Below are 14,657 nucleotides of genomic sequence, written 5' to 3' on the forward strand. Positions count from 1 at the left end.
TGAACAGGAAGGCTATGCAAAGGTCTCAGGTTAAAACTGGGGAACCTGGCTTTCCTACAGGAGAGTCTTTCTTTAAATTTTGTCAAAGTAAGAGGAGACAGTAAATTATTGCACACAAAATTAAATAAAATTAAAATTAAGTAACATAACTTTTAAAAAATAGCATTTGAACGTAAGATACCTAAGATATCTTAGTCCTCATGAAAGTGAAAATTTGCATCTTTCACGACCTGTTTCAGTGAAAATTCAGTGTGAATGGTACATGCTGTAATGAAGATTCATCATAAAAATGAACAAAATCTGCAGTAGTGTAGTAGTATGTGTTGTGTAGTGTAGTAGTTAAGTATAGGAATGATCATTCTGTCAGGTGGCATTTAAAGCCTAGAAAATGACAGTACTATTATGTACTGATAGTACTATTATGAAACATAAGCTAAAATATTCAAGACATGAGGGAGCTACACTGAAAAAGCCCACATGTGAAATGTCAGATGTTATGGTAATGAATTTGGATTCTATTTGAATTGTAGAAAAAATACAAGAGGAATTTTTCAGTGCATTAGAGACTGTTAGAGTACCAATTACTTCAATTTCTCTGTGTTAAGAATGACATTTGTAGTGGTTACCCTTGTTGCACCTGCTCAAAAAGAAGACAGGAGATGAGTGATGCATCACTGTATGTAATTCAAAAAGCATTGTTCTGCATTAAAAGGCTTAGAAATTTTTTTATTACCTTGCTTTTTTTAATGAGTAGAGGTGGAGTAGAATCCTCGTTAACTTTAAAAAAAAAGTCATGGTTAGGTTTAAAAAGTTCTATTTGACTGTGAGATGCTGACTTGATTATTAATGCATGGCTTCTCAAATAACATCTAAAATATTTTTGTCTGAAAATGTCTCTAGGTCCTTCACCTCTCCCCTCCCCCACTGAAGAGGAAGAGGCAAAGAATAGCTCTGATGTCATGCCTGGTATTCCTGACATATTGCTGCGAAAGCTACGTGTGCACAAATCTCTTCCAGGAAGGTAAAAGCTTATTGAAAGTAGCAAGAAATCACCTAGGTCAAGGTGTACTAACAATTTTCAGTGAACTCCCTTTCTGGGTTTGGTGGATTCATACATGTAGAGAATCTGCTGCATCTTAAAACATGCAACACAGATTTTCTGAATAGTTTGGGGAGCGCACCAACTTTGAGTGATCAATTCTCAAAATGGTTTCTAAGTACTACATAAAAAATCTAAAACTTAACTTACATACTACAAGCATGCTTTCATACAGAACAGCTACTAATCTGTCTACTCCTGTTTTTTGTGATTGCTGCTGTGGATATGAAATCATGTTGGAAGTGTTAGTATCTCTTCAAGCCAGATGTTTTTTAGTGGAAAAATCTGGACATGGCAAAATTCTGCAGCTTTTCTGCAAGTGATGATTTTTCTGTGAAATGAATATTGTTATTCTGCAAACATAGTTGAACGTACAGGTTCCGTGACCTTGAGATGTGCAGGTGGGCAGTTATCAGCAGATTGCTTAACATCTTCTATGGCTCAAGGGTTTTTTTCCTTATCTGAGAAGCAAGAAGTCTGCTGAGTATGACAGGACTCATTTATGAAAACATTTCTTGGCAAAACTGTTTGAAAAAGCTTTAAAGTAGGGTTAGTATGGGAGTGGAATGCCATTAGGAACTCACACGTTAAACCAAGGGATGGTACGGTAGGTACTGTGTGAGAGTGGCAAGGCTAATGGTAGCATCAGTGCCACTCCAAGGAGTATTGCAGGTTCAGAGGCATATATGAAATGTTTACATATCAGCACATGCAGCATGAGGATCAAGTGGGGATGGACTGGAAGCTTTGGTCCTTTCTTAGAGCTATGATATCACTGGTACTATTGAGACTTGGTGGAATGAGTCCTATATTTGGAGTGTTGGGATGGAAGGGTATTGGCTGTTCAGAAGGGACTGTCAGGGCAACAAAGGTGGAGATGCTGTGCTGTGCATGAGGGAAACATTAGCCTGTACAGCCTTTGTCATTGGAGCAGAGAGCCTCTGGGTGAGGATTAAAGAGATAGATGGCAGTGCAGACGTTGTGGGTGTCTACTACACACCACTCACCCAGGACAATGGCATAAGCTATAGGCAATTAGGAAAAATCTCAGCATTGGTTACTTTCGTCCTTATGGAGTCAAATTCTGAGACATAATTGGGAATATCATACTGCCATAACAAATCTGGGAAATTGCTAAATCATGTTGAAAATAGCTTACTGAGTGAGCCATCTAGGAAAGGTGCTGTCCTTGATCTGTCTGAGAGTAGGGAAGGCTTTGTGGGAGAGGTGACAGTGGGTGGCTGTCTTGACCATGGTGATGATGAATTAGTTGAGCTCAGAGTTTTTAGTGTAAGAGAAAAAAGTGAGTGGATGATGCCCCAAGCCCTGAGTGCCATCCATCTGTGATTAGTATCATCACAAGATTTAAGCTGATAACACAAGTAAAATACGTAATGATAATAATCACAAGTGCAGTGTATTTGTTGACCTGCAACTCTAAGAGGGTATTTTCTGGCTGGCTCTTCTATTTATCACAGCATAGTGCAGATATTTGTAACAATATTTGCAATTGCTAGAAACTTTGATTTATTTCTGTTAATACTCAAGTGATACTTGTGCTGTTGTTATTAAAAAAACAAGCAAACAAATAAACAATACTGGTTTGAACAAAAGGAATCGTAAGATATTTAAGGGAAATACATTCAATGTTATTTCCAATTAAATATTTCAATATATTTGTTTTTAAGAGACAAAATGAAAAATCTGAATTGTTTTGCTTTTATTTCTAGCTCCCCTCCACTTACTGAAAAAGAAGTTGAGGTAAGCGTGTCCTTAAACTGATAAATTTAGACAGCAAAGGGAACGTTGCTCTATGTTCATGTAAGCTTCTGAATAACACAAGTTCTAATTCTTGATTAAAGAAAAATATTCTGAATTCATGTAACATTTTTCAGTTATGCAAAGTGCATTTTATGCCTTAATAAATTCATTCTGTATTTAAATTAATTATGATCTTACATATGCCCCTGATTTATTTGTGCCTTTTATTTTGTGTGCCTCAATTCTGAGCAACAACTTTTAAAAGCAGGGTTTGGGAGAATGTTAAGCACTTGATCTTTTGCTTTTGGTGGTAGATGTTTATCCCTTAGGTAAAACAATGCTCATGGTGAGCTCATCCCTGGATTTCCTCTGCACAGACTGTCTGTTTAAAAACCTTAGGGACCCTTGGAGGAAGTCCAGTTAAAAAACAGATTCATTGTGCTTCTAATGCTTCTGTTAGGCTACTTCCGTCATTGTGTCTCTGCTCTATTGATCTCCCAGAGAAACATTCATGAAAACACTCGCATTTTTAGTGGAAGTAATAAGAACTGATATTTTAAACAATTTCTAAATGATATTTTCAATTTTCTATTTCAATATTTTATATTTTAATATATTTAATATTTTAATATTTTAAGTACTGAAGTTTGTTAAATTTATACTGTATTCATAAGTTGTTACTGCAAATTGCATTACAGTGGCACTGATTTAAAATCGCCTTCTTTTAAATCCAAACAGAATGTATTTGTACAACTTTCCTTGGCCTTTAGAAATGATAGTTATACCTTGGAATCAAGAATTAACCAAGCAGAGAGAGAGAGAAATCTTACTGAACAGAATGCTGAGAAGGAACTGGAAAACTTTAAAACAGCCATTACGGTAAGAAAACAGCAATAAATATTTCCCTGAATGACACTTGTACAGATGCGTGTGCACACATGTTTGAAATATATATCTGTGCTTGCTTATACTTATCCTAAATTGTATCCCAAAACATCATTTTCTACTGCTTGAGCTCATTATGTAACTCCCTGCTGAAGAGAGAGCATTTCCTGCCAGAGTGGGCTACTGTTGCTGAAAACATGTAGAGAATGAAGCCCTACTTCTAGCAATTTTCAATTATAAATGCTATGAACCTGAGGTTCAGTTCTTAGAATAAGCCAGTGACAAAGTTAAGAGCATGTAAAACTGCAGTTTGAGCACTGATTCATGCTCTCCTGGACGAGACCTTCTTTAGCAGTAAATTTGCAGTATCTGGTTAAGTGAGATACTGAAATGATCTGAAGCTTGAGTTCAAAAGTTTGTAACATAAAAGATCAGTGAACTGCAGATGATAAAAGACTGCATGGATAAGAAAACAGTGAGGGTTACGTAAGGAATACATGTGATCTTAGGAAAAGGTTACAGACCTAAACACTTCTTCATTCTAGCCGCCCTTCATTTTATTTTATCAACAGTAGTTTTCAGTTCTTCTCACCAGCTTTCTTTGGATTTTCTAACTGAAATGACAAGTTTATCTGAGATGTGTTAATTTATGTGCTATGCACATTTTTGTGCAAAAAAAAAAAGAAAAAAGAAAGAAAAAAAGAAAAGGAAGAGGTGCATAGATACCATGCTTGTAACCGAAATAGCACCTTGCAAGAAAGTGTTGGTACAGTTCTGAGAAATAGCTAAGAAAACAGAAAATTCTCTTATTTTTGTGAGAAAGGATGCAATTAACAAAAATTGTGATATTTACATCTTTTTATGTGGAATTTCAAATCTGCACATCCAGGTTGCTGCTGGGGAAAAAGTGTTGAGAATATTTTGCAGATCTTGCCTCTGTTTAAAGAGCAAGCAGAAACAACCTGTAAAATCTCAGGGCTCTATTAGTTATAATATTTATATACCTACTATTTATTTCCAATTAGTGTAAAAGGGGATTTTCAGCTGGAAACATCTAGTTTGTTACATTTAACATGCTAAATTATCCCTAATTAGACACCGATAACCATGTTGCCAGTATTGGACAGCTGCAATCAGCTTTCACAGAATCAGATTTGTTAAGGTTAGCAAAGACCTCTGGTCCAACCACCTGCTTGAGCATGGACATGCAGAGTGAGTTGCTCAGGACCGTGTCCAAGCAGCTTTTACTCATCTCCAAGCAGGGAAACAATGCCTCTGAGAAACCTATGCCAGTGCTCTATTATGTCCACACTGAAGGGTTTCCAGATGTTTTTTGATGGAACTTTTTGTGTTCCAGTTTGTCCTGGCACTGGGCACCATGGCCCATAACCTGGCTCCATCTTCTTTGCAGCCCATCTTCAGGTATTTATACACATTGATCAGAGTTCCCCCAACATCCTTTTCTCCAGCCCGACCAGTCCCAGTTCTCTCAGTCTCTCCTCGTAGGAGTGGTGCTTCATTCTCTCAATCATCTCAGAAGTCTACCAAGATGATTGAGGAACTGGAGTGCTTATCCAATGAGAAAGGTTTCCCTCCTTCATTCAATTTACAAGATGCAGCCTGTCTTTTACAAGCTTTTACAACAAAATAGCAACTGTCATTTTCATGTGATAGACATTTTTTTGATGAAATGGAATAAACTAAACAGCAATTAAATGATGGGACAGCTTCTGCTGTATCATATTAGAGCTGTTCCCACTCTAAGTGGCAAACTATCTTCATTTCTTTAGAAAAGGCTCATTACACTGCTTAATGAACTTGACCAGTGTTTACAATTCTTTTATTCAACTTTACTAATTTCTGTCTTGTTCAAAAACCCACCTTTAAGTGAAAGCTGATTTACGTGAACTTCAGATTTGTTAAAATAATTAAGTTACATTTGGCAAGGAACACTTAAAAATCTGTAATCTGAGCATGTTTTTCCCAAACACGTTCCTTTCCATTCTCTTGGGTCTTGTAGTCAAATTTAGGCTGCAATTTGTTAACACAGTGGCTACAGTGATAAAGTAAGTTTGAAAATGATTGTCATTGGAGTTGTTGGTCCAAATTCTCTTAGCTGTGCTACCACAACAAAGGTTTGCAGTACAAATGTGATTTCTCAACAGTTTCTGATAAAAAAGTTATTGTCCACCACTCCCTTCTTTGAAGGGAGGAGAAGAAAAAGGAGAAGAAGACATTACTCCTTTCATACAAATCATTTCAATGTGCTGACTTAATCTTGCAGTAGTATGAGGGAGAGCATGTGAAGAAGGGCACAGAGTAATTGATCAGAGAGAGGATTATGTGAACAGTGATATTCATTAATTATTTAAGACAATTTCAATGCTAAGACTGGAGCATACTGAAAATACACTTTAAGAATATAGGAATCAGACAACATCACAGTCTGCTGTAAGTCTGAACTACATTATGTCAGATTTTCTTGTATCAGTCCTTTTTGCAAATAGAAAGCTGATTCGGTGAAGAAATGTTCACTAAGGCTCTGGTTAATGAAAGATCTGAATTTGCTCTTGCTTCTAATACTAGTCCCAAGCAAACAATATACTCTCAGTATTAAATCTGATCCATCAAAGTGACATTATTAGTCAAGAGCAGAAAGCTTTGTAGTGATAGATGAAAAATGATTAAAAATATGCAACTGTCATTTGAATTACATGCAATATTGCTCTCTATTATCTCTTACTTTTGGAATTCTTAAGACCTTAATGTGAGATTGATTTTCAAAATGGCTGAAATATCTTGGAACTGATAGAACAGATAGATTGGTATTTGTAAAGTTTGTGAAGTAGGTAGAAAGTTGTGAATCACAACTGATTTCAAAGGAAAAAGAATTACAAATGTGCTCAGCCCTTATTAGCCTCTTGAAAAGCGTGCCTACAGTATGCAGTAAAGCACCATTCTATGTCAGAGTAGCAGCACTTACTTGCTTGTTGAGTGCTGTTCCTCTGTGGTGAATTCAACAATGTGCACTTCTGCCTGGATGTGTCTTATACCAGTTCTGTTACTCAGGTTAACTGATCCGAACTAAAAGTTGGAAGACATAATAGTAAGGCTTATATATTTTCTCTTCAGTCTTCAGCTCACTTATGGCATCACTACGAGCACAGAGAAGCTTACCAGAAACTACTGGAGGACATTGCAGTTCTGCGGCGTTTAGCTGCTAGGCTGTCTAGTCGTGCTGAAATGGTTGGAGCTGTACGTCAGGTAAGAGCATCACAGAATCACAGAATGGCCTGGGTTGGAAGGCATCTCGAGGATCATGAAGCTATAACTCCCCCCCCACCCCCTGCCACAGGCAGGGCCACCAATCTCCACATTTAATACTTAGACCAGGCTGCCCAGGTGTCTGGTGGCTAGCATCCTGGTGTCTAGTAAATATGTCCTGGCTGCAGATGTTTATTCCTTGGTTGTTGTTTTGATTTTTAGTTGCTAGTTTGTTTTGTTTTGTGTTTTTACCAACCATAGCTGTAGATTATTATCTCTTTGAATTTTACCATTTTGAGAGATTAAAAACATTTAGTACAGTGTCAAAGAAGATGCCCCTTTTAGACTGAAACAAAATTCAAACAGAATTACCTATGAAGTTATGTAACATCTGTAAAATGGGTGTATGTATTATTTAGAACTATAACTGCATCACAAGAAACATTTAAAATTAGGGCAGCATGGATAAAAAAAAACAAAATTCAGTCAAAAAAGCTCATCCAGATTGGTAACCTGCCCTTGGCAATAGGTGAAGACAGTCAACTCAAAACTTAAAACAGCAAGTGTAAATGAGAATACAGCACCACATTCTCGGGCTCAAGACTGATACCTTTGTCAAATGAAGTAACTAGGCTGAGGCCAGTGACCAAGGGCTTGGAGAATTTGAATATGAATGCATAAATGACACATAACCAATAATGCTGGTTACCTAATTATTTATAATTATATATAATTATTGATTATAATTACTTATATAATGTAGGCACAAAGACAGTGTATAAATTGACATAATATGACAAAATAATGATGATTTTCTTTGGGTATTATTATTTCTTTGGGTATATTAATGCATTCATATTTAGTTCTAATTGATTCAGGAATTCTTAATCTTCAAGATATCAATATTTTTAATGAACAACTGACAGGGAACATGCACATAGAAGCAAATAATAAGTTTGACAAATGTAGATGCAAGTCAGGTAATCCTCTCTTCTTTCTTCCTTAGGAGAAGCGTATGTCAAAGGCAACGGAAGTAATGATGCAGTATGTGGAAAATCTGAAAAGAACATATGAAAAAGATCATGCTGAACTAATGGAGTTTAAGAAACTTGCTAATCAGAATTCTAGCAGAAACTATGGTGCATCTGGTAAAAAAAACAAACAAAAATCCTCTAGTGTTTGTCTTTCCTGTGTACAGAGAGGTATCTAGTGATATTAATGATAAGAGGTGAAATATCAAAAAACCTATTCTACAGAAATAGACTTCAAATATATAGCTATAACACCTAAATTATTGCGAATAAACCATACTTAATGTTATAGCACAGTACTTTCAATTCACTGTCACTTACTGAATTCTGATTAGATCCAACAAGATTTGTACTGAAATCTTACATATATGCATAGCTTGCAGAGTTCTAATGCATCTGCTTCTGAAATGACAGTTGGTAGCAAAGCCTAATTACTTAAAAAATTATTTTTGCCACTTTTTCATTCTTAGCTTTCGAGGCAGAAACTCGAATACGAGCATTTTCTTTTAAAAAAACTTGTATAAAGAGGTAATTAGTGGGCTTTTTTATGTCCTCAGTATGAATAGTAATGGGGTTTTTTATGTGTGTGTTGTTTTTTGTCATTTCATATTTCTGCCACAGATGTATATAAGGCCAGAACTATATGACAGGTAAATAGGCAGTCATAAGAGACATTGTGCAAATACAGTATGTCTGAGTTTAAAATGCTGACAAGGGCTATATTAATGTCATTTATATTCACAACTGAAGATTCTTACATATTCTAAGACTGTTCCTTATGTACTGTTTTTAAGCAGACGATGGAGTACCTCGTTCATCTAGATCCATGTCTCTTACTGTTGGAAAGGTATTTTTGCAATGTCTATGTACATTCAAATTTAATAGTCTGTATTCTAATATGGTAACAGTAAGTTCTCAATATTGTTCGTGTAATCCAGTGCAAACGTATCCATGCTTTGTAATTTTAGATGCCTGGTTAGGAATGACTTTATGCTTCTATGCGATAACAATAATGCTTGCTGTAAAGTGTAAAGAGAACTATTTATTTACAAATACTAATATTCCAGGCCATCTACCTCTGCTGCAGGTAGTGACATAGGTCCTATGCTTTACTTTAGTTCTTTGGTGAGGATGCTGAACTTTGGATCAAAACTTTCTATTTAATGAGGGAATCCTGCAACACACCATTTTCATTGTCTTAAGAATTACAATTGTGTTCAGAAGATAGATGCAAATAGTAATTTGAAATAGTTTTCAGTTATCATCAAAATATCTTGTATGGCTTTGACAAAGCATTGATACAGGGAGATTATCTCAGATCATTATGTACCTTAACATTGTTTCACACATTTTTCTAAAATTGCTTAGTACTTCCAAGAGTGCTGGAGTTCAAGTTTATTTAAATCCTCCTAACTTAACCAGTAATTTGAGGGACTTAAGTATCAGTTTGGCTGTTCTGAAATCTGGTGATGAAAGGCATTATTGAGTCTAGTATTTCTATTCATCTTTTTACTCTTTTCTTGGCTGTAGTTCTTTAGGTTTTGTTTATTCCTATCACTTCTGAGTGCTGAGTAAGAAGACTTCACTCTCCAGTAAAGTTTTTCAGGAGCACATTATGTGGACCTCTGTCATTAATTAATAGATATAATTGGTCCTGTCTAGAACCAGGATCATGGAGTAGCTGATCCCATGCATATGTTCAGTAAACTTATGTTTAACTCCTTTTCTGTAAAGTTATCTAGAGCAGAATCTTGGAAAATATGGGTATGTACTAAGATTAAGCTGGTAGATGCTATAGGAACTTGGTTGGGTTTCTTACTCCTTGGGATGCATAGATTTCACATATTGTCTATCATATGGTAAGCTATTTGTCTTTACTCATGACAGCAAAAGCTCGAATTATCTTAAGTGTACTTGAGTTATGTCGTGCGTAATGCTAGCATGTTTATTGTTTCAGTGGGCTTTGGGAAATGTAAGCAATGCCACATAATGCTAGATACATGCTAACAACTCGAGTGTGAGGAAGGAGGCTGTTCTATTGTGAAGGAAATGGATATTATTGTTTCTGCAACAATACATAATTTTATAAGAAATAAATATATAATAGTGGATACAATCTATCATAATGTGTACATAACAAGGAAAGAGTATCATATTTAACTTCATTATTTTCCAGTCATTGTGACGCTGGTACTTTTCCCGGTATCGTTACATAGCTGGCTTAACCAAAGATCATAGCCTCTAATTAGAATTGAAGACACCAATTCAGAACATACCTCTTTGGTCACTTCACCCATTGAACTTTAAGAGTGGAGAGGAAAATGAGCAGCAGCCCTGTACAAAGACTCATTCTTCTCCAAGCACTTGCCATACCAGACAGTATGATATGAAGTTTTGGGGAAGACCACAGCCTAACAGCAGCATAATTTTGCTGCCAACTTTCCCTTCCCACAGGGGCTCGATGCTGGCATTAACTTACATTTTTGTCACCTATTAACTTGCAAAACTTTTCTTCAGCCTATTTCATTGTATGATAGATAAAATGTTCTTTACCATAGAATATGCCTCGGAGGCGAGTCAGCGTTGCTGTTGTTCCTAAATTTAACTCCCTAAACATTCCTGGTCAGTCACCAACAGCTTCACCTATACCTTCAATGCCATCTCTGGTAAGCAAAACTCACAAATTAAACACAGAATTTTTTGTTTAAAATACTTTTGCATACACCAAGCCATGGTTATTAAATATGTAAGCCTTTTCATTGGTTAAATTTGGCCCCATCCTCACAAAAGGATGGACAAAAACAATCCTGTTGGGTTGAAGGGTTATTTTATTGTTTAGTGATCAATAGATGATGAAGAATTAGACTGGATTCTATCTGGAGTGGGGAAGCATTGTAGAGGTTTGATATTATTTGTTTTTAAATCCATTGTTTATTGTGGTTGAAAGGATTAACTTGTGGGCTCTATGATGAGGATATTGTGCTAGTGGATGAGAGAAGGAAACTTAAGTAGCATATTGATGTTGTTTTACTGAAGGTCTATTTGAAATTTATTCATGGATGTAGCATTTATTGTTGTTTTTCAACTTACAGTCTGAATCACCTAGCAATGGAAAGAGCAGTCTAACATCTAATCCTGTTCTGCCAGCTGTTTTAGAGAAGTGAGTTTTCTGTAGATAATTCACTACCTATTGAATGTATTGAACAGTATGAAATGAAAATGTTGCTGATATACAATTTCAATTTTTGTGACAGAAAATATAGCAGTGCACACAGTATTGAAATACTGACACAATATTGACCCAAATTGATTCAAGACCTGTTAACTGTATTTTACTCTATCACCATTATTTTGGCTTTTTTTATGTCCAAAGAATTTACAAGCAGTATCTGAGAACTAAGTTTTGCTTGCTACAGTCCAACAGCCACTGCAATTCAATAAATACAAAATGCATCAGAAGATTTGAGTACTCCTACGTTTGGAACTCAGCAAAACTAAGAGTATTACATGTAATGCAAGTGGATTTTTTTTATATTTACTGCAATGCATTCATGCTGTACTTTGGATTGGCCATGAGCAACATTTGGTATGTACATTCTTAAACTTCACTGTTCTAGTAACAGAATTTTGTGTTCTGCTCTGGCCTTGTTTGTGTGTTGCAGGCTGATAAGAAATGCCATGATATTCAGGGTCATGTAGGTTTCAAAATTTGTATTAAAAATACATGAAATTAAAAAGTATAATTTATCATAATGCTAGGTAACTAAAATTCTGTATATGTCAAAACAATGGCAAATTGAGTGTTTTGTTTTGTTTTTAGTACAAAGTGAACTGAACATTCAGATAAAGTAAAGCACTCGGGTTGAGATTTTGTTTTTAACAGCCTTGTGGCCTGACAAGTTTGTATTTTAAAACAAAATGGGAATAGAAATATGAAAGAGGGGATTGTTTTTCAGGCCAATACCTCAACATCAACATTTTTATAGAACCTATAAATTGCAAGGAGATTTTTTTCGTTAAAATATGTGCCCTTTTGACTCTGTTACTACCGTTAGTGCAGATGTACTATCATCACATAGTTATATTTGTCGTTCCATGGGTTTAAAGAGTTTCACTTTGGCATCAAAACAGTAGTTACGTGAACAAGGAAGGCAGAGAGTTTCAGTGCTGGAAAGCATGTACATCTGTAGGTTTTTAGAAGAAACTTCTAAGTTCTTCCATTTGAAATTTATTTAGACACATTACTGAGTTTCATGCAATTTCTTGAAATTTAAAACCAGTGTATAATAGGTGGATTATATGGAAAAAGTGCCTCTGGGATGAGAACGGAAGGCACATGAAATCCATTGTACAAAGTATTTGTAAACTGTTACCATTACAAGTACAGCTCTCATTGCATTTGGGAACACGTGTACTCATAGATTCGTGCTTATATATCGAGATACATGTATATACACATACACAGTATGATACGTTCATATCCATCATCATCTTAGAGAGCACAAGTTAAAAAAGTCAGGCTCATTTTCAAATATTTGTTTCTTTCAAGAAATGTTACATATTATAAAGAAGCTGCTTGCAGATATTTCAGAAGTAAAACTTACAAAACATGTCGATTTGTTATAATAATAATAATTGTTACTACTTTGGTTTAAACTATTCACAATATCACAGTAAAATATCTTAAATACTTATTTGAATTAAAGTTGGAGAGAATGCTTTAAGTTTCATATAGAATACAAGTTTGAAACTATTTATATCACTATTTATAGCACAAGTCAGAACAGAATGATTGCTTTCACATCACATATTTTTGATTAGTGCAGAAATGGGACAGACTTTATCTTACATATTTGCCTTTATCTCTGTACTTAATCAAGACTGAAACTCTGCAATAATTAGGAAAACAAAGCTGTGAACTATGGCAATAAGCATTGCCACTAGTTGTCACAATTCAACAGAACTCTGCAAGATTTGGACCATCTTTTGAAACTGTACAGAAGTTCTTAAATAAAGAAGCTTTAAGCCCAAATGAAAATAAGGATTGTGTCAATATGAAGAATTGAAAATGATAATATGAAAATCCGTTGCTCTCAGATGACATCAATCAACACTAATTTAGATAGTCAGATAGATTCCAGGAATTGGAATGGGATCTGCTGCTGAGCTTATTAAACCTCATCTTTGCTAAATTTGCTCACTCCTATCTGGATCACATAAACTTTTTGACCCAGACATAAAGAAATGAGGGCAGTTGAGCACTGCAGAAAAAGAGCAATATTCAATAGCCTATCTTTAGGCTAAACACAGTTCTTAATTAGGAAAAAATTTATTGACAGAAGGTATGTATGTGTTTATACTTTTTTTTTTACTTGTGTATAAGGTGAGTATGAATTTCAGTTTACTATGAAGTCAGTAAAGTACCTAAGAGGCATATAAAAAGAATACTTTATTAAATTAATATTTGGAATTATTTCTATTTTTTCCTCTGATGTAGCAGAGAAAACTTCTAAGACAATTTTTAGAAAGCCAAAAGAGGAATTTTTTTTTTTTTTTTTTTAAAAAGGAAAAATGAATGCCATAGGCAGGCCATGAAACGAATACGATTTTTATTTAAATAAGGAAATAAACATTGTAATTACTATTTTTAAGTTACTTTTTGAAACTAAAATTTTGCCAAGTATGTACTTCTTTTGCAAAACATTTCTCCAACATACATTTAAGTGAAAAATTGCAGATTTTCCTTCACAGATAGGTTTGTAATAATCATTAATGGATCAGGAGTCACACATACTGATTGTTTTCTTACTCAGTGGTATACTCCAAATATAAAGATTTCAGCAGTCTTGGTTTTGCTTTCATTTTCTCTTTTGTCTTGGCAGTGGAAAGACAAATGGAGAGCCTGACTGTGAAACCTCTACTTCTGCAGTGACACAGAGTGGGCTGGAAGAGATCAATCCTGAAACTAAAGCCAAGATAGAAGAGGAAGCATATAACAAAGGGTGGGAGTATTTAATGAGAATTAAATTGTAAATATGTGTCACCAGATGTATTTTTGTAGTGCAATTCTAAATGCAAAATGAGTGATGTTATTGATATGACTTCAAGAAGACTGTCCCAACTGAAGCAATATGGGAAACGATGTGAGTTAACATGACTTTTGTCTTCATTGTGGTTGCTTACTTTAATCTTTTATTTATGTTAGCCTGTCTGAGAGAACCAGTTGTTTTCAGAGATTCTGAGTTGGATGGATGTTCATATGTTGATAGCATTCACCTTCATGATGGGACATTCCAGAACAACCTTCTAAAATTCATATTCTGAAAGGTTTCATGGAACTGATTAACATGACATTAAATTTTGCTTGTGATCCGACTCCAACAGGTCATATACCTTCAGTCTAGATTTGTGTCTATTTTCCAGAATTTGCATCTATTTTCCAAATTAGAGTATCTAGCAAGTGTTCACAGAATCACAGAATTGTAGGGGTTGGAAGGGACCTCCAGAGATCATCGAGTCCAACCCCCCTGCCAAAGCAGGTTCCCTACAGCAGGTCGCACAGGTAGGCATCCAGGCAGGTCTTGAACATCTCCAGAGAAGGAGACTCCACCACCTCC

General features: G+C 35.3%; 1 protein-coding gene across 23 annotated transcripts in view; it reads left to right on the top strand.

Annotated features, from left to right (window-relative positions):
* The window catches only part of IRAG1 (inositol 1,4,5-triphosphate receptor associated 1), a 101,318-nt gene that overhangs the window by 83,619 nt on the left and 3,042 nt on the right, over positions 1-14,657 (top strand). For 22 of the 23 annotated variants that reach the window (XM_048948367.1, XM_048948366.1, XM_048948361.1 and 19 more), the window contains 9 exons: positions 901-1,021; positions 2,830-2,860; positions 3,599-3,739; positions 6,878-7,009; positions 8,016-8,157; positions 8,835-8,887; positions 10,599-10,706; positions 11,133-11,200; positions 13,923-14,042. In XM_048948367.1, coding sequence (XP_048804324.1) covers positions 901-1,021; positions 2,830-2,860; positions 3,599-3,739; positions 6,878-7,009; positions 8,016-8,157; positions 8,835-8,887; positions 10,599-10,706; positions 11,133-11,200; positions 13,923-14,042 — 916 coding nt within the window. The remainder of the gene's footprint in view (positions 1-900; positions 1,022-2,829; positions 2,861-3,598; positions 3,740-6,877; positions 7,010-8,015; positions 8,158-8,834; positions 8,888-10,598; positions 10,707-11,132; positions 11,201-13,922; positions 14,043-14,657) is intronic. The other variant, XM_048948381.1, reaches the window with a different exon arrangement.

The sequence above is a fragment of the Lagopus muta genome, chromosome 6 (genome assembly GCF_023343835.1).
Source record: "Lagopus muta isolate bLagMut1 chromosome 6, bLagMut1 primary, whole genome shotgun sequence".
In the NCBI taxonomy this organism is placed as follows: domain Eukaryota; kingdom Metazoa; phylum Chordata; class Aves; order Galliformes; family Phasianidae; genus Lagopus; species Lagopus muta.